The 24,727-nt window shown below is 41.6% G+C and overlaps 1 protein-coding gene across 2 annotated transcripts in view; it reads right to left on the bottom strand.

The window, feature by feature from the left end:
• LOC132852776 (coiled-coil domain-containing protein 9B) overlaps positions 1–24,727 on the bottom strand; it is a 46,290-nt gene that overhangs the window by 17,683 nt on the left and 3,880 nt on the right. For both annotated transcript variants that reach the window (XM_060880192.1, XM_060880193.1), the window contains 4 exons: positions 10,074–10,181; positions 7,822–7,926; positions 7,457–7,597; positions 6,902–7,033 (listed from right to left, as the gene is read on the bottom strand). In XM_060880192.1, the coding sequence (XP_060736175.1) occupies positions 6,902–7,033; positions 7,457–7,597; positions 7,822–7,926; positions 10,074–10,181 (486 nt within the window). The remainder of the gene's footprint in view (positions 1–6,901; positions 7,034–7,456; positions 7,598–7,821; positions 7,927–10,073; positions 10,182–24,727) is intronic.

The following is a 24,727-nucleotide window of genomic DNA, read 5'->3' on the forward strand; positions in this document are numbered from 1 at the left end:
ATGCTTACTGTATATAATGTAAGAATTCAAATTGTTATTACAGTATATAAGCTAGATTTACACAGGCTTGTGAAACAGGCTAATACTATCGACTAAGTATATTATTCTAATTATAGACTAATAATATTACTAATTATTTTACTAGTTATAAAAAGATCAGCCATTTCTCCATTTTGGTCTTGTTTCTTCAATCCCTGAGGAAAATGACATTGCATTTTAAGATAGATAGTAATTATTGTTTTATCTCCATCATGGTAAAAGGTTATTAACCCACCTTTTTCATCAAAATTAGCACCATCTCTAAATTCACTCATTCATATTCACACCTACAAACTTTGGGAAAAAAATTCGTTAAATTTCTTCACATTCACTGCATTTGGCTTTAGGTATCTTATAGTAAGTTAAGCTGGCTAAGTTAACCAAGCCAAATAATTCACCTCACAGAACTTCAGACTTTTACTCAGTTAGCTACAGTAGCTAGCCTCGTGTGAGCCATTACTAAGCTAGTGCAATATTCAGTATGTTATAGGCTATATTATGGTGAGGGGAAATGTTTATGCACAAAGGACAATCATTTCTACCAGTTTACATGTATGGAAAATACTTTTGGAAAAACCCTGAGATAATCAACACCAACAGCATATATATCTAGTTTATAAAGTTTGTCATGCTTAAGTGTAGTTTTACATGCCTCCATAACCAACATGGGGAAGCATTGTGTTTTTACATCTGTCTGTGATTGTCTCTAGCATGATATCTCAGGAACAAAGCACTTTGTAGGATGGATATGGAATAATCACTGTTAGGAGCAGATAACCTGATACCTAATAATACAAGATGCGGCCCAATCCAAGTAATATCAGGGTCACAGCGAGGTTTTTCTTCAATAGCTTCCTACCTGTTTGTCAATACAAATATTTTACATCATCACGGTCAGGAAATAAAGGGGTCCTTCCATCCATCCATATTTCAAGGGTATACATTTTCAGGCATATAAAAGATCAACAAGAAGGATGTAGCCTGGATCTACTTTGACTAGTTTCCCTAGTTTAGGATCAAACAAGCCCAATCTGCCAAACTACCCCTCAGCAAACAGCTCTGCATCTAATCACGAGTCAGATAGCAATGTAAGCATCCTAGTAGATTAGCATCCTAGTACATTATTTTAATACTAGTGCAATACTAATACATCTAAGTTAACAAGGTAAATAACATTTGCCCATTCAGAATCTGCAACAAACACGTTTAGTGTCGTGTAACAAAAATGTGCCGGCTTATTGGTTGTGGTAGAGGGTTGTAAAATCCTTGGGAACAACTGAACAACTGTTTTCTGCTGCACTGTGTCTAGACAAGAGAACAAGGAAGGTTTAGCCCTGCTGAATATTCAAAAGCACGGGCAAAGAACTGGTGAGAATTGGCTATACGAGCGCTGTCGAGTGCTGTGCGCCTCTACATCAATCACTGCAGACGGTCTGGGGAGTCATGAGAAGGCTGTTACTTAATGTCTGGTAGTTATTTAAAACAGGGTATAAGACACCTAGAGAGTCCTTGATACCAAGTGCACACTGAAAGAAGGAGAGGAAAAGTGTGCTATATTGTCACAGTATGCTTTCCCGAGATACTGTGTCTAGAATAGAATCGCCTTTATTTTGTCACATATACATTACGGCACAGTGAAAATCTTTCCTTGCATATCCCAACTTTGGAGGTTGGGGTCAGATTAGTGCTGGGGCTGGAACCCTGGATTCTCCGATCAATAACAAAGATCTTTAAACCGCTTGAGCCACCACTGCCCTATCATCATATCTTTTTAATAATATTTTAGGTTTGTTTTGGAATAAATGTAGCTACAAACTGACATGAAGCATCTAATGTGGTGTTGAAAGTGCTGTGCGTAATTCCAATTAAAAGCTGTAAAATGTAATTAACATATGTAGATTGTGTTAAAAAAAACTGTAAGCAATACAAATTATAGCATACAATATCCTGACTGCATAACTGTGCACCGAGCCGTTACACACCAAAAGTATTGGAACACCAAGGAACCAATCCATTTGTTTCTGTACACTGAAAACTGTGTTTAAGAGCAAAAGGTGACTAAGATGATGCATGAGAATTTCAGCATTTATTTCCTGACCGTTTTTAGGTGAGCTAAAGTATCGAAACATGCTAGGAGTAAATAACACTTAATATTTGGTTGCAGATCCCTTGTTTGCAGTAACTCAGGGTTCCCACTCTTTTTCAGAGATCATTTTCCAGGACATTTCAAATTTAGCAAAAAAATACAAGGCTCACAGATTCACGGCCTAAAGTAATATGTTCTTCTCTCCAGAAGTCTTAGAAATAACGTACACTTTATGGCTATTACTTAACTATACTTTTAAAGACAATTTGTCATGTGAATGAAATTTCAACATTTATAAAATAAAAAAAAACGCACATATTAATACCCTTTCCTTTCTCAGGCCAATGCCGTCATGCATGCTTTAGTTTGCTGTGCAATCCCCTTACACATGATAACCTGCTTACCCGTCACCATTTGCTGAAAACATGCGAGCACTTAAACCATTCCTAGCACCTGAAACCGCCAACACAAGACAGCGTCATCCGTCACAGCGAGATTAAACAGCATAACAAAAAACCCGTCAAAACTCAGCGTCCCTGAACAGAGCGCTTTCTGTTACTAACGTTAATTGTTTCGACCAGTTGTAAACTGTTCTTTAAATGATCAAGAACATTTAAAAATAATCATTTTCCAGGACAACAAGATTTTTTCCAGGACAATTTATGTTTTCCATGTGTTTTCCAGGACTGGAACATTGGTCATTAATTTTCCAGGATTTCCAGGTTTTCCAGGATGCGTGGGAACCCTGGTAACTGCATCAAGCTGACAACGTACTGACATTAGCAAACTGTTCCTTTTTTCTTTTGGGATTCTTTTACTACAATTTTTTTCAGTTGTTTGTTTTGGTGGTTTCATCCTTCAGTCTCCTTCAGGAGGTGAAATGCTGCTCAGTTGGTTAAGGTCTAGTGATGACCCAAAACACACAACCACCACAACAAAGGACTTGACTAGTCTAAAATCTTCCACTTTCCCCCCTGAACAAGTTATGTTCTTGCTGCGTGATGAAATTCCTTCCTATTACACTAGATGCAATTCTCTGTTAATTGGCAGACTGAATTCTTCTGTACAGTTCTGAATGCTACCTAAATCTATCTGTTCCAGAATCAGCAACGTGAGCCCGAGCCATGACTCCATGTTTGACTGATGTCCTCATACCTTTTGGTTTCATCGTTTCTTCACAGGTAAAACTCAGGGCTCAAATCAAGAGTAGACCATTCATTCATTTTCTACCGCTTATCCGAACTACTTCGGGTCACGGGGAGCCTGTGCCTATCTCAGGCGTGTGCCAACCCATCACAGGGCACACACACACTCTCATTCACTCACACACTATGGACAATTTTCCAGAGATGCCAATCAACCTACCATGCATGTCTTTGGACCAGGGGAGGAAACCGGAGTACCCGGAGGAAACCCCCGAGGCACGGGGAGAACATGCAAACTCCACACACACAAGGCGGAGGCGGGAATCGAACCCCCAACCCTGGAGGTGTGAGGCGAACATGCTAACCACTAAGCCACCGTGCCCCCCAGAGTAGACCATAAATTTCATAAATATGAATGAATTTAGACAAACAATTTAACAGGGTATATCTGGACAAGAAGGACAACCTGTCAGTCAATTAAGAAATGGTGGATTCAAATAAAAGGTGCCATATTCTAAGCTGTTTAAAATATATAGATGTAAATATCAGGAAAAGAACACTGAAATTTATTGTTTCATATTCATCTTTTGATCTCAAAGCGAAATGTTTTCAGAGTACAGCAAAAATAATGAACCTGCCATGTCGTTCCAATACTTTTGGGCATATTAGGGTGTGAAAATAGAATACAAAGATTAGATGATAAAAAATGTTCTTTACTGTTCACCAGCAATTTGTGCTTTTACAATTTGAGTTTGGAAATACTGTAGCTAAGATGCTTAGCTAAACTCTAGCTGACTACACCTTTAATAGCATGGGAACTAGTAGTAGGGCCTATTGCAAAATGAGGAGCTGCATATGGGGATTTAATGTGTCGTCTCAGAGCAAAGATCCTTGGTCTGTTGTGGATGATGGTCTGTACTGCACAGTACTATTTTGTTGACCAGACGCGCATTGGACGTCATTAGTAGCTCATACAATACATGGTGTATTACACTGGTGCCGAAGAAGCCGAAGCTCAATCCATCGTACAAGTGTTGTGCTCAGGCAAAGCAAGAAGTTAATCATTTTCAACAGGAGCTGGAAAGCTGCAATGACAAGAGGTGAGGTAACTGTCAGGGGATGAAAAGTGAGAAGCAGGTGGACTGAAAGGCTTTATGCAAATTAGAAGTGAAGCAACTAAGCGACTACATACTGTACGGGAGAGAGGAAGATTGGTACAGTTGCATTTTCTCTCGAACTGTGATACATTATGCAGGTTTTTACTTCCTCAAATTTGCAGGTTTTTACTTCCTCACAGCTCCTGATGAAATCCATCATACTGATACAGGCATGAGGTAATCACAGGTTACAATGGCTCAGGTGTTCTTATTATGTTGGCTTTGTAGAAGCCAACATTCTGTTTTCCTATTTAAGCTTAGACAAAAATGTATAAATAGTAACTCCTCCTAGAGCTTTCGAGCCACATGCACCGAATTCGGATATGTTGTAGACTCTGAAGTTTGTTGCTTTTACTTTTCTAAGCGATCCGAGTACCGCTACTTCCAGTACCGGGTCTCAAATTGGCCTTTTCCCCCATAGACTCCCATTATAAACTTTGGAGGTTTATAACTCGGCAAGCTTTCGAACTATCTACACCAAACTCGGCCAGCTCCTTTAGGGTGATACTCTGAACAAACTTTTAAATTGGTGTCCCGACTGGCCTTTCGGTTGTCCCGCAGCCCCGCCCCAAATATGTGCAAAATCAAAAAACTTTTTACAACAGTGACATGTGACATATCAACACTCACAACAATGAGGGGAACTTCCTCACGTGTATTCTGATGATGTCACGTGATGTCACATGAAAATTAAAAATTAGCACAACATGGACTTGTGACATATCAAAACACTTAGCACAATGAGGAAAACTTCCTCAAGAGTATTCGGATGACATCACATGCTCGTCTCCACTTACCTCCAAATGTTTTGGCACCATAGCTTTCTGTCTACTTGCCTCGAAAACCACCAGCCTTTGAGAATACTTGCACCGTCAAAGCCAACATCAAAGTTTGTCGCGACAAACTTTACAAATCTAGTTTTATTTGGGTTTTCTAACTTACATTATAAGCTTCAGGCCAGAATTTATGAAGACTCAAAAGCAGTTCTAGGCTCATTCTCGCACTAGCACACAGTGATGCATAGCATAAATCTAGACAATCTTCAGAATCTCTCTCTTTTTTTTTGGTCTATTTAATTTGTGGTCAGATTATCAGAACTATTTTCAGATAGAGGACATTTAATTTGAGGTCAAATGTCTTAGAAAATCCTAGTAGGTAGAGAGAAAAAAAAATTACATACTGGTGAAAAAACTGATGTTTGAAAACAAAGAGCTATAACAAAAAAAACAATTTTCAAAAAGACTAAAGAAGAAAATTAGCAACCTGACCGGAATTTATTATTATAAATCACCAGAAATGAGAAAGGGGACTTTTCAGCTGTACTAACACTTTTATATACTGTACTAACACACTGCTGCTATTATACTGATGTGTTCATTCCAGTATTTCCGCACACGTAATGTTGATTGAACATACTGTATTTCATTCATTCATTCATTCACTCATTTTCTACCGATTATCCGAACTACCTCGGGTCACGGGGAGCCTGTGCCTATCTCAGGCGTCATCGGGCATCAAGGCAGGATACACCCTGGACGGAGTGCCAACCCATCGCAGGGCACACACACACACACTCTCATTCACTCATGCAATCACACACTAGGGACAATTTTCCAGAGATGCCAATCAACCTACCATGCATGTCTTTGGACCGGGGGAGGAAACCGGAGTACCCGGAGGAAACCCCCGAGGCACGGGGAGAACATGCAAACTCCACACACACAAGATGGAGGCGGGAATCGAACCCCGACCATGGAGGTGTGAGGCGAACGTGCTAACCACTAAGCCAGCGTGCCCCCCATACAGTATTTACACTGGTCAAAAAAGAAAATCTGAGGACAAGTCATTAAAAAAAGGATCCCAATCAAGATACTGTGTCCCTTGCCAAAAATGATGTACAGTAATGCGCCTTGATATTTTTTGCAGTGAACCCATCGCATGGCACAAACAGAATAGACAATTTGGAGACGTCAATCAGCCTATAAAGCATGTCTTTGGACGAGTGAAAGACACTGTAGTACCCAGAAGAAACCACACACACAGGGTAGACGTGGGGATCAAACCCCTAACCCCCAAGGTGTGAAGGGGGTTAAAAATTAATGCCTGATCTATTTTTAACTGACCATACAGTAGGTACCACAACCCACACTACTCATTTCTACACTCTCACAAGACCGAGGTTTACATTTTCACACATCGGTACAAAACCACAACCCAAATGCATCTTTCGCATCTTATGCCCTTTCCCAAGCAGTGACTTGCTTTTTCTTTTGGAAGATGATCATTTGCATTTGGCCTTACTACTGCTTTAAATAAAAAAGTAAAGGTTGCCGATGTCTCTTGGAGTTTGTGATGCTTTGTGCCAAGAGCCATGCCATCTTTGTGTCAACATAAAATGTAAAAGCAAAGCCACTAACAATTACAAAAGAACATCAACGCAAAATTAGGGTGTGTAAATGAGTTCAAAGTCTTACCGGGCATTTTGTACAATCCTTTCTCCCGGCAGCAGTATCCAGAATCTCCCTCCTGCCCTCAGTAGAGTGCTTGATCCCTGCTAGACCAGCAGTACTGCCCTTCTCCACTCTTTCACTGACCACCCTCTTCCCCTGCAGAGAAAGCTCATCTCAAAATCCATCTCAGAGTACATCAATATTTCTGTACATATTTTTACTTGTGCAATAAAAAAAAAAAATACCAATTACATATCTGCCATCAAGCTTCTCTATTAATCATCAGCACTTACTTTCCTCACTAATGGTAGGTACTGTTTGGTCGAAACGGTTTTATGCTTAAAATGTAAATTCTTGTGTACTCCCATCTCTTCAATCCACTTATTTGGGGGAACATTTCTGCTGCTGTCAATACATGCAAATCAATAGGATCTGACATGGTCACTAAAAGAAATGTGTAACCATGGAAACAGCCGAGAAATATATATTTTGCAGCACAAACAATCTAACAACATCCAGAAGAGGGTACTTAACATTCTTGGTTCACACACATTTATATGGACCTAATGCCAAGCTTGCCTTAGTGTTTCCAGGGGCAGTGACTAGAATCTGCCTCCTTTTACCACGGCCAACACTGAAAACGTTGGACACATCCTCCTGGTTCTGCAGCCCTTTAAGTATTTCATCTCCCAAATCCTTCTTAGTTACAACACGCTTCTCCTTAAATGATGAAAAAGAACAAAATCGAGAGGAAAAATGTGGTTATTTAAAAATTGGGTGTCAAACACATCACGAAGAATTAACTGCATTTTTACCTAATTGTTTGTTTGTAGTGGCAAGCTACGAATTAAAATGAAAGCTAACAAGTTTAAACCCTGAAATAAAGAACGTGATACTGCATAATGTAAACCGCAGCATTTAAGCAGAAAGACTAAAAGGCTCACAGTAGAGAACTTATTGATAGTGATGGTCAGATCCTCAACCTTCCCTTTGCGGCTCTGCATTGCCATGCCCTCCTGCTCCGCACGTTTCTTATCCTCCTCCACCTCCTAAAAGACAGGATTTAAGTCAGATTACAGCTCTCAATGTAAACCAGCATAATAGAATTTAACTGCATAGTGCTACTTGACTCAAACTAGCTCTCCTTCATCACAACAAAATCCAGCAATATAAGGTGCAAAACCCTGTCTTCAATATGACTTCAACATGAAACCACAGCCCTTTGCTGGGCAGAATCAGATTTTGTTTTGATATGGGCAAGATAAGTTAAAATAAAAGTATGGATCTAATATGTGCAAGATTGATGCGTGTATACACGTGAGTCTAATATGTGTGCATAGAAGCATGATTCTGATACGTGTGTGCATAAGGAAGAGTCTGATGTGTGTGCAAGACTGATGTGTGTATATAAGCATGAGTTTGATCTGTGAGTATAAGCATGAGTCTGATCTGTGCGTATAAGCATAAGTCTGATCTGTGCGTATAAGCATAAGTCTGATCTGTGCGTATCAGCTTGAGACTGATCTGTGTGTTTAAGCATGAGAATCATCTGTGTGTATAAACATGAGTGATGTGAAAGCATGACTTTAATATCTATGTATAAGCATAAGTCTGATCTGTGCGTATAAGCGTGAGTCTGATCTGTGCGTATAAGCGTGAGTCTGATCTGTGCGTATAAGCGTGAGTCTGATCTGTGCGTATAAGCATAAGTCTGATCTGTGTGTATCAGCTTGAGACTGATCTGTGCGTATAAGCGTGAGTCTGATCTGTGCGTATCAGCTTGAGACTGATCTGTGCGTATAAGCGCGAGTCTGATCTGTGCGTATAAGCGCGAGTCTGATCTGTGCGTATAAGCGCGAGTCTGATCTGTGCGTGTAAGCGCGAGTCTGATCTGTGCGTGTAAGCGCGAGTCTGATCTGTGCGTGTAAGCGCGAGTCTGATCTGTGCGTGTAAGCGCGAGTCTGATCTGTGCGTGTAAGCGCGAGTCTGATCTGTGCGTGTAAGCGCGAGTCTGATCTGTGCGTGTAAGCGCGAGTCTGATCTGTGCGTGTAAGCGCGAGTCTGATCTGTGCGTGTAAGCGCGAGTCTGATCTGTGCGTATAAGCCTGAGTCTGATCTGTGCGTATAAGCGCGAGTCTGATCTGTGCGTATAAGTGCGAGTCTGATCTGTGCGTATAAGCGCGAGTCTGATCTGTGCGTATAAGCGCGAGTCTGATCTGTGGGTATAAGCGCAAGTCTGATCTGTGCGTATAAGCGCAAGTCTGATCTGTGCGTATAAGCGCAAGTCTGATCTGTGCGTATAAGCGCAAGTCTGATCTGTGCGTATAAGCCTGAGTCTGATCTGTGCGTATAAGCGCGAGTCTGATCTGTGCGTATAAGCATGAGTCTGATAGGTGCCTATAAGCATGAGTCTGATAGGTGCCTATAAGCATGAGTCTGATGTGTGTGTATAAGCATGAGAATCATCTGTGTGTATAAACATGAGTCTGATATGAAAGCACAAGTACAACTTTATTATCTATGTAAAAGTCTGAGTCTGATGTGTGCATATAAGCATGTATCTGATGTGTGTTCGAGCGTGAGTCTGATATTTGCTTATAAGCAAGAGTCTGATGTGCTTATAAGCAAGAGTCTGATGTGCTTATAAGCAAGAGTCTGATCTGTGCGTATAAGCGTGAGTCTGATCTGTGCGTATAAGCGTGAGTCTGATCTGTGTGTATAAGCATGAGTCTGATCTGTGCGTATAAGCGTGAGTCTGATCTGTGCGTATAAGCGTGAGTCTGATCTGTGCGTATAAGCGTGAGTCTGATCTGTGCGTATAAGCGTGAGTCTGATCTGTGTGTATAAGCATGAGAATCATCTGTGTGTATAAACATGAGTCTGATGTGAAAGCACAACTTTATTATCTATGTAAAAGTCTGAGTCTGATGTGTGCATATACTGTAAGGATGTATCTGATGTGTGTTTGAGCGCGAGTCTGATATTTGCTTATAAGCAAGAGTCTGATGTGCTTATAAGCAAGAGTCTGATGTGCGTGTCTAACACGAGTCTGATGTGCGCGTCTAACACGAGTCTGATGTGTGCTAGACGAGCCTGATTTATTTACTGATATATTTACCTGATATATTTACTAACTAATAAAATAGAGGGTTGGTTAACATAAGCTAGGAAATAACACAAACGTCCTGATTATCACCTGATAGCGTTTCATAAGGGCCTCGTTCTTCTTTCGCAACGCCTCAATCTTCCTATCCAGCTCAGCATCTTTCTGCTCCTTCTTCACCAGGATCATGTCCGTAGAGCTCTAAGGAAAACAGTCCTTATTCACTTTTCCATAGTAGAATAACACAAAATAATAGCTACAGTAAAATACATTTTTGTTTTTTTTATTCTTGTAACAAAAATATTCAAAATATTCACATACACAACCATTGTAGTGTTGACTGTTGTATATTAAGTAACACATCCTGTGCCCTGAGGCACACAACAGGAGAATGTATTAGAGTATAAAATGCTATTCTTTCAAATATTTCCATCAAAGATTTTGGTCTTGCTGAATTCTGCAGCATTTTGATTGCCGCTGTAAGCCTGCAGCTATCTTTTTGTGCTGTGGCTCACGTTGAACTTCTGCACGTCCAACTTCACATACTGTAAATGTCATATTGTTGCGAGTCCAATGCAGAACGATTACTCAGAATCACAGGAAGATAGATCTGGAGATCGTCAGCATAGAAATGAAATTGAACGTTGTGATTGGAGATGAGTTGACCAAGTGGCAGCATATAGAGTGAGAACAGAGTAGGACCAAGAATAGATGCTTGAGGCACACCAGATGACAGAGGAGCAACCGAGGAAGAATAATCATTAAGCATTACTGAAAAGGTTCTGTTAGTGAGGTATGATGAGAACCAATTTAGCACCGCACCCTGCAGACCAACAACATGTTGTAGACGAGAGATGAGGATGGCATGATCCACGGTGTCAAATGCAGCGGTTAGGTCCAGTAACACCAAAACCACAGAGCTTTTACCATCCAGGGCTCCAAGAATGTCATTATGGACCCTCAATAGCGCTGATTCAGTGCTATGTCTTGACTTGAAACCGGACTGAAATGTATCACCAATGCCGTGCAGTTGAAGGTGAGACTGAAGCTGCGCGAAAACAAGCTTCTCCATCAACTTAGACAGAAATGACAGGTTAGATATAGGACGGAAGTTGGAGAGTATGGAGGGATCAAAGTTGGGTTTCTTGAGCAGCGGTCTAACAATAGCGTGTTTTAGAGCAGCGGGAACAGTACCCACCCTAAAACAGCTGTTTATGAAGGGGACAAGGATGGGTCCTATGATGTCAATAGCCTCCTTCAAAATACTGGCAGGAACAGCATCTAGGGGGCAGGTGGTAGGCTTCAACTCGTGGACAGCTTTTCTGAGGTCCACCAGAGTAACTGCAACATAGTTCTCTAACACACATTGCGCCGCACGAGTAGACATGGCAACAACGGGGACTTGTGTAATGGTTTGCCTAACAGACAAAACCTTGTCCAAAAAATGTTGCTTGAATGCATTGCATGCGTTTACAGATACGTCATTCAAGGCGACAGACACCGGATTCATAACAGAATTGATAGTGCTGAATAAAATTCCAGGGCGTTGGCTATTTCTATTGATGAGAGCAGAAAGATACTGTCCTTTAGCTTCCTTCAGAGCACTCTGATAGGTGGCAAGACTGTCTCTAAACATCTCCAGTGACACCTGCAACCTGTCCTTCTTCCATTTTCGCTCAGCCTGTCTACACCGGCGCCTGAGGGCCCGAGTTGTATCATTGAGCCAGGGGTCCAATGCACCATTGGTCGACTTTACCTTGTAGGGTGCAACAGAGTCCATAATCTGGGAGCAGATGGTATGGAAGGAGGCGAGGAAACGGTCCGGGCAAAGAGGCGATGCTAATTCAGCAGTAGAGGCGAGATCAGAAACAGAGAAGGCAGCAACAAAATCATCGACTGTGGATGAGGTAATAATGCGACGGCGATGGGGGGGCAATAGACGTTGGTGCAGGTGGAACAGCACAAATGTCAAACCGTATGAGAGAGTGGTCAGAGATACAGTAGGAAAATCCATGACCTCACAGGTTGACACAATCACCCCACGAGAGATAATAAGGTCAAGAGTGTGACCTAACCTATGGGTGGGACAGGAAATGGATTGAGCCAGATCTAATGAGTCTAAAAGTGCCTTAAATTCATTAGCAGGTTTATCAGAGGGGCAGAAAACATGAATGTTAGAGTCACCACAGATTAGAATATTGTCAAACTTTGCTAAAAACTCTGTCAAAAACTCTGAGAACTCAATTAAAAAATCCTTATTTAATTTGGGCGGCCGGTAGATTACTGCACATAAAATTGGACAGGGTAGTGTAAGCACAAATACTTGTAACTCAAAACTGGAAAACCCTCTAGTGGACAACTGGCAGCACTTCAGGGACTGTTTATGAATGGTGGCTATCCCCCCGCCCCTACCCGTTTGCCGTGGCGTGTTTAGGTAAAGATAACCAGAGGGGAGGATTTCCGAAAAGGCGCTGACGTCACCTGGGGGAAGTTTCGGTGAGGATAAACAGATCCAGATTGTGAGAGGAGATGACATCATTGAGGACAAATGTTTTGTTATTGAGTGATCTGGTGTTACAAAGTGCCATGCGGAACGTGGACAAGTTGACAGGCGACGATGTCACACGAGGAATTGGACGGAGGTTTCCTTGGACACAACCCCGGGTGGATGTTTCAGCGCGGCGGGGACACGGAAACGAAACGCCAGTGTTGGAGCCAACCAGCCGAAGCCATCGGTAGCATTCCCGCGATCTTCTAGCATTTTCACATCCTGGTTGATCTTGACCTCTCGGAGACGAAGAATCCAGTTGAGTCCTCAGCCTGACATGTAACCCGCCTCTCCGACCGCGTCTTCTGCGGCACTTCCTGCCTGGTAGCAGACAGTCAGGGCGTCTCAGGAAAGGAGGGATTAATGTCAACAGTGGCGGTGGTGGTTTAAAGGACTGGGTATTTAAAAGTCGATTAGTTGTACAACGCAGTTCCAACAGCATGGTGCAATCATACACCATCAACGACGAGACGGTAGCAAAAACAAACATGAAAAACATGAAAAAACAGAGGAGCAAGTGGCAGGCCAAACACAGCGGTGCCATCTTTCTAATCCCGGGGAGCAGTTGGGGGGTTCGGTGCCTTGCTCAAGGGCACCTCAGTCGTGGCCGACCTGAGACTCTAACCCACAACCTTAGGGTTAGGAGTCAGACTCAATAACCATTAGGCCAGGGACATAAGGACAAGGGAACACCTTTTAGTCACAAAAGAGCATGTGAGAATTCGTTAGCACTGATTAAAAATATCTACAATTCAGGTCTCTTCAAATTGGGATGAGCTGGTTTTAAAAAAGAAGAATTTCCAGATTTCTCCAGCTATTATGAAAGTGAAAGTGACGTGACATACGGCTATGTATGGTGACCCATACTCAGAATTCGTTCTCTGCATTTAACCCATCCAAAGTGCACACACACAGCAGTGAACACACACACACCGTGAACACACACCCGGAGCAGTGGGCAGCCATTTATGCTGCGGCGCCCGGGGAGCAGTTGGGGGGTTCGGTGCCTTGCTCAAGGGCACCTCAGTCGTGGCTGGCCTGAGACTCGAACCCACAACCTTAGGGTTAGGTGTCAGACTCAATAACCATTAGGCCACGACTTGCCCTATTATGACTCTGATTTCATAGTGAACGAGAGGCCGTCCTTTCTGCAACAGATATTGTTAAAAATATTTCAAATAGCTCCTGTCCTGTACTGCACACCAGAGGCCGCATTCATAAAGATTCTCAAAATGATCTGAGAGAGCTCCTAATTTAGCTTAAACATTTATAACTATGAATCTAGGCTCAGGGGGGGCATGGTGGCTTAGTGGTTAGCACGTTCGCCTCACAACTCCAGGGTTGGGGGTTCGATTCCCGCCTCCGCCTTGTGTGTGTGGAGTTTGCATATTCTCCCCGTGCCTCTGGGGTTTCCTCCGGGTACTCCGGTTTCCTCCACCGGTCCAAAGACATGCATGGTAGGTTGATTGGCATCTCTGGAAAAATTGTCCGTAGTGTGTGATTGTGTGAGTGAATGAGAGTGTGTGTGTACCCTGCGATGGGTTGGCACTCCGTCCAGGGTGTATACTGCCTTGATGCCCGATGACGCCTGAGATAGGCACAGGCTCCCCGTGACCCGAGGTAGTTCGGATAAGCGGTAGAAAATGAGTGAGTGAGAGATGAGAATCTAGGCTCAAGACTGATTCAGAACTCCGAGCAAGGAAACACAAAAACTTTTATCTTGGAGAGGAGGCGGGGCTTAACCCGTTACTAGGTATGACTAGGTATGAAGTCTGTGATTGGTTGTCCAATAAAAAATAAATACTAAATAAGTACTATAATAAATAAAAATAATTTATTATAGTACAAGTAAAATATTTTACAATTTTAAAATCTAGTCAATTAAAAGCCTTCACTATATCGTGTAGGGATTACATTTGTGAGCGATCATATTAGAGATGTGCTGAAATCTGGATGTTACAAATGAAGCAAATGTAATGTAAACATCTCAGACACAGCGCAGAAATGTCATGGCACCAAATGATACCGTTTCTGCCGCTATGGCATTTCGGCTCGGTTTCGAAGATGTTAGTGTATCTCTAAATGCCACAGCAGCAGAACACACACACACAAACATACACACAAACATTCAAACACATGCACACATGTCTGCGGTGTGTCCGAGATGTTATCTCTAACATGATTGGTCACAAAGAAAATCCCTCAACAATCTAATCTGTAGCATTTTATTAACTCGCTATAATTATTAAATATCATATGCAATAAGATTCTTCTCCTTCTTCACCTTTCGGCCATTTTCTCCTCTCCTAAAGAAACTCTTAAGCCTCTTAAAACTCCTCCTTTCTATCCCTAAGACTTTTTGAACTTATGAGCACAAAGGGTGCTTAAGATGCTTTGTGAATAATTCATCTTTACTGGGGTCTTCTCTTTAATCTTAAGGAGAAATGCCCACATTTTCATGACTAGGAGCAACTCTCTAGGAGCACTAAGAATGTTCATGCATATGGGTCCTAATGTCTAATAATGCTGCTTTAGTAATAATCTCTCATATTAATCATTCATTGGATTTCAGGAACCACTTCATTCTGGATCTGAAGCTTAAGAGTGTGAGGCAGGAATACAAGTCGGATGTCATACCAGTCTATCACATTTACACCCCGGGGGTAATTCAATGTAGCCAGAAGGCTTACTGGCTGTTTTTGGGAGGTGAGAGGAAACCAGAGAGCCTGGAGGACGCAGACACAGGATCAGACTAAAAACCATAGAGCTGTGAGGTGTTAAAATCACCCGCTGTGTCACCATTCTGCCCAGCCTTAATAACAACAACAATAATAATAATAATAATAATAAATAATAATAGTTATTATTATTATTATTATTACTACTACTACTACTAATAATAATAATAATAATAATAATATTGTTAGTTATTGTTATTGATGTTGGTGGTGTTATTATTAAGGCTGGGCAGAATGGTGTTAGTAATAATAATAATCATCATAATAATAATGATGATTAATAATATACATATCATCATTATTGATGATGATGATGATTATTATTAATAATAATAAAACTACAATAGAGTGGCATCCTATCCAGTTCTTGTCCAGGCTCTGTATCCAACACAATCCTCGCTATCCTTTTTAATCCGGTTTAAATTACATCACTGCTGAATAAAAGTCAAGGCTTTCATCAGCATACAAGACTATTTAAAACTTTAAAAAAGCTCGTCTTACAGTTCAGCAGTTTAGAATAGGATAAATATCAGATTAACAATAAACAGTTACCACTCTTGAGAAAATTCATTAATTAAGAAGATTAATACATTGAAAATACATTTTTTTTTTTTTGGTGTCCAGCATGACTGTGCTTACAGCCTGACGTGTGAAACGGCACAGTGTTCCTGATCCCCATAGGGAGCCTCGGTTATGGCGCTCTGTGGCGGCAAAATCACGCCGGTTGTTTTAATGACTGTAAGGTTCACTAAAGGCCATGTCTGAGAATCCTGGGGAACGAAGGGGCTCACGCGTGAATGTTTGTCAGAGATGACACATCCTGCACAGTGAGGAGTTTAGTGACATCATCATAAATTGCGCTCTGGAGTCGGATTTCTGTGAGAACTTGGCTGCAAGTGTCCCTGCTCTCACTTAAGATGATGAAGGTGAAGTTAAGCTTGTTTTTGAGAAAGACATAAAAAGCAGCCTGGAGAGAAGCCAAGTGGTGCTACAGACTGATTCAGGAAAGTGACGCAGTGTGAAGCAGCAGTGTAAAACATGTATGCCATGAGAAAGAGGGACAAACAGAACCATTCATCTTGCAGTGGAAAAGATTATGGCAAAAATCTTTCATATGTGAAGCCTTTGATAATACTAATAGGCACGACGCGACGCAACACACACACACTAGAGTAGTGAATGGAAACATAGGCACAGATCACAAGGTCTAAACAGATACATATACAGACACAAACAGAAGATAAGCTATTTGTATCTGCTTGCATCTAGATTTGAGCATTGGCCGATTCAAGATAAAAAGCATAAGCTACAATTTTCTACTTTATTTGCAGGTCAGCAGTTAAATATAAAACCTGCAGTCCTCATTCGTTCATTAACTGTCAGGTCCTGGTCACTGGGCTTTAAATGATGCTTCAAGTTTGTTCTTGTTTTAGGGAAAATTTTAATTTAGAAATTACATTTTTATTATTATTTTTTTTAAATAAATAATAAAAAATATTTATAGCCGGTATATATACAGATACAGTGATATTTCATTACACCCCAACACACCCACAGACACACACATACACAGACACACACCTCTTAGACCTCTTTATAATCACATCAAGTGAAAAAGTCAGACTCATTGACATGCAGGCTCTAAAGAAGTACTTTCCCCACACACGCACACACACACCCATGCACGCACACACAATTCCTTGTACCCAAGTATATTTCACACAATAAAATTTAATCTATTAATCCATTCAGAGAAAACACAGCTTTCACAGATTCCTCTTTCGCTGAACGTAATTTAGGGTGTAAAGTCGATCACGATGAGGGTTAAGGGTTGCTAACTCCCACACTGAGAAAATAGTTCATTTGAAAATAGTCTGAGGTACAATGTCAGTTTCCCCAAAGACGCTTACGTACACAATACGATCAAATTTATATCGTCATCTGAACATTACGCCTATGTACGCTTCTTTCCCAAACTGTTGTCACAAAGTTGGAAGCACACAATTGTATAGAAGGTCTTTGTTTACTGTAGCATTACTTTCCTCTTCAAGAGGCTTGAGCCTGTTCCAGCAGAACAATGTCCCTGTGCACAAAAGCAAGCCCCATGAAGACAAGAGGTTTATCCCAGTTCACATACTTATTCCCCGATCGATTTCTATTTTGTATAAATATTGTAAGTAGTGCTATAACACTGAATACTCCAACAAAAAGCTCTCGTGCAGTTATTCAAAAATATGAAGCGTAGAATGTTGAACACTATGAACTTTGCTTACGTAGCCAAAGAGGGGTGGGGCTACCGGGTACAGAAAAAAGAGAGAAAAAAAATTCAAGACGGTTGACAAATCTTACAGGTATGTTTTCAAATTTTGCAAGTCAACATTTTCTAAATTAGTCGCATTCTGCTAAAATTAGCAGAGTCACATTACATGTGTTTGAGGTCAGTTTCAATCAAATGGGTAACGGCTTAGACTTCCGATTAGTAATAAAATCATTAGCACTCCATTAGAGACGATTCCTCCCTTCTAAAATTCATCACGAGACCAGCTACGTCGGCAAGTACATTGATGACGTGACCGTCTCCGAGACCATCACCACACGCTCGAACCACAAAACACGCTGAACAACTTCTACAGTACGCAAGGTTTGAGGCACAGTACAATGTAGCGGCAAGGAAGACCATCCCTCCCTCCAACGACCAGCTACTTTGTCAAACTATAGCCGATGTGAGGAGAACTTTATGTGGAGTTAACCCACGGAAGTCTGCTAAACCAGACAACATTCTTGGTAGGTTGCTCAGGGAACGTTCAGAACAGCTAGTGGCTGTCTTCACTGACATCTTCAACATTTCCCTGAGTAGCGTTGTTGTTCCTACATGTCCGACTCAACGACTATCGTTCCGTCACATTCACACCCATCATAACAAAGTGCTTCAAGAGGCTTTTCAAGCTACCACCTTCACTGGACCCCCTGAGGTTTGAGTATAGTCCAAACCGCTCCAAAGGATCCTCCATCTGGCCCTTACCCACCTGGACAATAAAGTTACATACGTTCGAATGTTGTTCACTGACTTCAGTTCAGAATTCAAATACAATCATCCTGCAGCACCTGACTGAGAATTTAAGCCTGCTGGGACTGAACACCTCACTCTGAAACTGGATCCTGGTCTTCCTGACTGGGAGACCTTGGTCAGTCCGGATCAGGAACAGCATCTCCAGCACCACGACACTGAGCATTCAGCCTCTCAGGGCTGTGTGCTCAGTCCACTGCAGTTCACTCTACTGACTCACAACTGTGTAGCAACGAACAGCACAAACCACATCCCCAGGTTTGCGGATGACACAATCGTGGTGGGTTTATCAGTAAGAACGAAGAGTCAGAATACAGAGACAAGGTGCAACAGCTAACTGCCTGGTGTAAAGACAACAACCTGTATCTAAACGTTGAAAAAACTAAAGACTTCAGAAGAGCACAGAGTGACTACTCTTCACTGAACATCAATGGATCTTCCATAGAGATCATCAAAAGCACCAAAATCCTTGGTGTTCATCTGGCGAAGAACCTCACATGGTCACCCAACACCGGCTCCATCAGTAAAAAAGCCCAGCAGTGCATCTACTTCTTACGAAGGCTAAGGAAAGCACATCTCCCTCCACCCATCCTGACCATGTTCTATAGAGGAACCATTGAGAACATCCTGAGCAGCTGCATCACTGTCTGGCTTGGGAACTGCACCGTCTCAGAAGATCATCGGCATCTCTCTTCCCTCCATCACGGATATTCATAACGCACAATGCCCACACATTGACCCCACACACACCTCACACACACTCTTCAGCCTCCTGCCATCTGGAAAAAGGTACTGTAGCAGTCGAAAACGTTGTTTCATTTCACTGTGTACTGCGTCAGCTATATATGGTTGAAATGACAATAAAAGCTTCTTGACTTGACTTGTTCAACAGTAATGAGCCTCATCTTACTAATGCTCTTGTGACAAATTCCCACAGCTGCATTCTAAAATTTAGTGGAAAGCCTTCCCAGAAGAGTGGAGCTTATTAGAACAGCAACAGAGTGATTAAACATAGATAGAAGAAGAAAACAATCCTTTATTTTTTTTCCACATATACATTATAGACAATGACATTTTTTTTCTTCGCATATGCCAACTTTTGGAGGTTAGGGTCAGAGCACAGGGTCAGCCATGATACAGAGCCCCTGGAGCAGTGAGGATTAAGAGCCTGGCACAAGACCCCAACGATGGCAGTTTGGCAGTGCTGGGGTTTGAACCCCAATCCTCTGATCGACAACATATACTGTAACTGGATGTTAATCAAGTAGTGATGGGAAGTTCGGTTCTTTTCCACGAACCGGTTCTTTCGGACAGTTCATTTTAATGAACCAGTTCAATAATCCAGTTCACCAGTTCTTTTACGTCCTGACGTAATTCACAATGACGTAAATTCCTTCATCCCGCCGCTGCCGGCAGATATTAATACAATCAATTTAACACATTTGAAAAGTTCTTTGTAATCATAACTTTAGTTGAATACGTTTCTTACATTTAAGTTTTGCAAATAAAACACCCAGTACATGCATTGATGTGCAAACGTGGGTGTTTTACGTGTCTTAAATATATAAAGTTAATAAACTAATCTTCATCAACTTACAAAAACACAAAAAAAAAGCATTATTTTGAAATGTTTCTTTCGCTCCATCAGTTGTTTCAAAAACTAATGCAACTGAGTTAAACACTCATACGTTGATAAGACATTAAATCATAACCATTTACATTTGTTACTCTATCAGTTCAGTGATTTACTGTACGCATGCGCAGTAACAACAGCTCATCGGTTCTCGGACGTGTCCGAAAGAAACAGTTCTCAGTTCTGTACTGATGATTCACTGTATCGGTTCAGTGATTCACGCATGTGCAGTATCAACAGCTCGAGCTCACAGTTCTCTCAGCACAACATGTCTCAGTTTAGTGTACAGGAGTTAAATATACTCCGGGATGTTAGTTTATTTAGAGTCGGAGGGGCTGTCAGGCATGACCAAAAGTGAATAACTTTAGTAACTTGTGGATCAGCGCTGACTCAAGACGCGAACTGTTTAGAACAAATCAGTCCGATTTGGTGAACTGGTTCATCCAGTTCTCTAAAAAGAACCGGTTCAAAAGAACGATTCGTTCACGAACTGCCCATCACTATAATCAAGGGCATGTGAGTGTGATGGTCAGGTGTCTACACCCTTGCCATACACTGTACACTGTAGTATGCAGAACAGCAAATCAGGCTCAATCTAATACCACAGCTACGATCTTAACTCTCTTTCTCTAACTGTACACCCAGCAAGTGAGCCATTTTAGTACCAAACCTTAAAAGTGACAGATAAAGTGGCTGAATCAATAAGGTATAACATTACAGTAACAAGATACAAAATGAGATCTTGCAATGTTCCTGACCAGCAATGTCAAATTCTTCAAGTCAAGCAGCTTTTATTGTCATTTCTACCATATATAGCTGATGAGGTAGACAGTGAGATAAAAAACGATGTTCCTCTAGGACTTGGAAAATTGGTGCTACAGTACATAAAGAGACAGAGCTACATAAGACATCGCAGGATTAAGGGCTAAAAAGTAAAAAGTAATAATAATAATAAATTAATAAATAAATAATAAAAATTAACATAACCACTGGGGATGATCGAGTACAGCATTATCTGTATCTGTATCTGTTAACCATATGAATTATCTGTATCTGTACTCGGAGTGGGTGGGGCCTAACACGGAAGTGGGTTGTCTTGAAATGGGTGGGGCTTTAACCGGTAATAATTCATTCATTCATTCATTTTCTACCGCTTATCCGAACTACCTCGGGTCACGGGGAGCCTGTGCCTATCTCAGGTGTCATCGGGCATCAAGGCAGGATACACCCTGGACGGAGTGCCAACCCATCGCAGGGCACACACACACTCATTCACTCACGCAATCACACACTATGGACAATTTTCCAGGGATGCCAATCAACCTACCATGTATGTCTTTGGACCGGGGGAGGAAACCGGAGCACCCGGAGGAAACCCCCGAGGCACAGGGAGAACATGCAAACTCCACACACACAAGGTGGAGGCAGGAATCGAACACCGACCCTGGAGGTGTGAGAGACAGCTGAAGGTTTAAAAAAGAAAAAAAATCTCCGACAGGCACCACATCTGAACGAACCCACGTTTACCAGAACTCAACCCGAAGTAAAAAGCTGAAGAAACCCTAAACGTTAACGGAAAAGACCCGCGAACCCGAGTGACTGAGGGAGAGACAGAGAGCTGTTCTGTGTGTGACTGTGAGTAAGCAGAGCGAGACACAGCAACACAATACATCTGTATTTGTGTAGGGGAGGGGCGCTGTGACTAGCCTATCACTGTAGGGGAGGGGCGCTGTGACTAGCCTATCACTGTAGGGGAGGGGCGCTGTGACTAGCCTATCACTGTAGGGGAGGGGCGCTGTGACTAGCCTATCACAGAACGCTGACACAATCAGATACCCAATGATGATTTTCATCCAATCCGAGCACAGATATTGACTCGTATTACTCGTATAATACTCGTACTCGGCAGAAGTGCTTTATCAGTACCGGATACTCGTTTCAGCCAAGTATCCGGCTCGTCTCTAATAACCACATAAAATCATGTGTGCAACCTTGTATAATCAGAGAAAAAAAATAACAGTTTATTATTCAATAAGACAACTAATATTCAATTTTATCGCTTGATAGCTCTTGCACTGTAATAACGTGAAGACTGCATTGCTTCTAGTAACTCGGACTTGCATTAAATGACAATTGTCTGTCTGGAGTTGAGTTCTGCCCAATGAACCTCTCATAACAAGACGCTTTAATGTAGTACAGTAAAAATGGGACTGGCAAATAAACCGGATTTAATCTATCGATATCAATTTCTTGTTGGCAAATGACACTACAGCTTTTTCAACTGAAGGATACGAGTGTTTATTTCTTTCCAGTCATTATTTGTGTATATTTACAATTTTGAGCTAGACCATTAGGTTAATCTAGAAAAACAGATTGGTGCGCACCGTATTCTGCAACACTTAACTTTAAAATAGTTCAGGATCATCGTGTCACGGATCATGAACACATGGTTGAATAAGCTCTGCTGGTGTAGTGAGGGTTAAGAGCCCTAGGGTCAAGGGCCCAACAGTGGCAGCTTGGCAGAACTGGGGCTTGAACCGCAATCCTCTAATCAACAACCCATTGTGCGAGAATGTGTGGATATGTATGTGTAGAATCAATCCTGACTGTGTGTATACACAATGCACTAGAGTAAAAAAAAAAAAAAAAAAAATGTACTCGCAAGTCGCCTGATCATTCTGACCTAGCATACCATTTTGGCAGACTCCAATATCTAGAGTGACTGACATTTCTCTCATTTATAGATCAGTTAATTAATTGATCAGTTGAGGGTAAAGAGCATTGCTTAAGTGCCCAACAGTGCCTGCTTGGTGGTCCTAAGCAGGCCCGGCCCTGCGCATAGGCAGAATAGGCAAATGCTAAGGGCGCCGCCCACCACTAGGGGCGCCCGTGCACCCAAATTATTATTTTTATTAAAATATATATATTTTTTTTATTAATATATATGTATATATATTTTATTACCTGAGAAGTATTTTATTAATGTATTTATTATATACATTTTATTGCTGTAAGAAAGGCAAGGAAAGCAAGGTCTCCGTAATATAGTTTTTTTTATATAGTTTGTGTGTGTTTCCAAAATATTTTCAAAATAAAGAAAAACAGGACAAAGCTGTGCAGTTTGTTTCTGTGTAAGTTTATGAACAAAATGATCGGAACACAATTGTCTGTGATTCCAGGGGCACCAGGGGAAATCTTGCCTAGGGCAGCAAATTGGCCAGGGCCGGCCCTGGTCCTAAGATCTGAACCCAGAACCTTGCAATCAGTCGTCCAACATTTTAACCATTCATCTATCTCTTCTGTTTCAGACACAAAGTAAAGTAAATTCATGGCCTGGGATAACTCCTCACTTACACACTCAGTACATGCAATTACACACAAGGAATGTGGTATTTAACACACAAATGTGAGAGTGATGAGTCGTGTTTGTAAAGACAAAAGATGTAATTTCCATCTTTGGAAAGACAAAAACGAAAAAAAAGGAATCAAGACTTTTACAGGCAAACATGAATAATGACATATGTCTTACTTACACTTACACACACATTTTCAGACACGGCAGCAGAAAAGAGACAACAATAATGACAGATCTTCACATTATTGTTGCAGGTTTTGTGAATGTAATTGGGGCAGCAGACTGCACCCACTAGCCTTTAAAAGCACCCTTTTAAAGAAACATCGTTTACCATATATATGGCAATTTGCGGCGTTTGATTATGTAAGTGTGCGTGGCCTTGCACCAGCAGATGCAACTGAGATGGTGTAGAATTGATGGATGTCTGGTGTATACAGATGTGTATACTTGCAGACTTTTACAAACGAGACCCTTTGTTTTTCTTGTAAGACAGACAGAACCGAATCTGCATCAAAGCAAAAAAAGAGGAAAACACTTACACTGACGACTATTAACACCCGTTGGGTAGTCTGCTCGTCAGCAATACAAGAGAGAAAGAAAATTAAAAAAGTGCAAGAAGGTAGATGGGAAGCTGCTGTTCACTCGACATCACATCAGGAATGACATAAGGGTTACCGTCCCTCGTCCATGTGACATCCATTTAAATCAAAATGATGAGTCAGAACACCGATGCAGTCCAGCGCGCACAAACACTCAGGACCAGCTGTGTGGAACAAAAGCAGCAGTCTGACAGTTATAGAAACTCTGACCGAGGTTTTCTCGTCTCTCGTCACGTGTCAATATGTAAAGCGGGAAACGACCTCTGCTTTGCGCAGCAACATCACACGCTAACTTTCCTACAATTCCCTGCATTCTCATTCTCACTTGTCCTGGCATACTGAACCAGACTTGACTGTTTAGTGACCACATTACAGGAGACTGAAAACAGGGTCAGCAAATCATATGGAAGAAAATCTGTGCTCTGTGGGGGAAAAAAATGCTGTCTAAAAAATAAATCTGATCGATAGATTAAACACATGACTAAACAGCTCGATTGAGCGGGCAAGCCGAGATAAAGGGTCTTACTTCATGTAAACTGGGACATGGAGGTCTTGCAGGCCAAGAAACTCGAGCTAAGGTTGTCAGGGTACACAAACACAACAAGCGCACACACACACACACTTGCTCTTGATCTCTCTCTCTCACACTCAGACACACACACAACAGAAGGAGAGAATGTCTCCCTCACAGTGCCCAAATGAGTCATTGGCTCACGAAAGGAAACAGAGACCATAATAATCTCAGCATGCACTTCCCCACCCCCAGCTTGAACTGAAAATACCCACACATATTAGCCCAGATGATCA

This window comes from Tachysurus vachellii, chromosome 10 (genome assembly GCF_030014155.1).
Source record: "Tachysurus vachellii isolate PV-2020 chromosome 10, HZAU_Pvac_v1, whole genome shotgun sequence".
Taxonomy (NCBI): domain Eukaryota; kingdom Metazoa; phylum Chordata; class Actinopteri; order Siluriformes; family Bagridae; genus Tachysurus; species Tachysurus vachellii.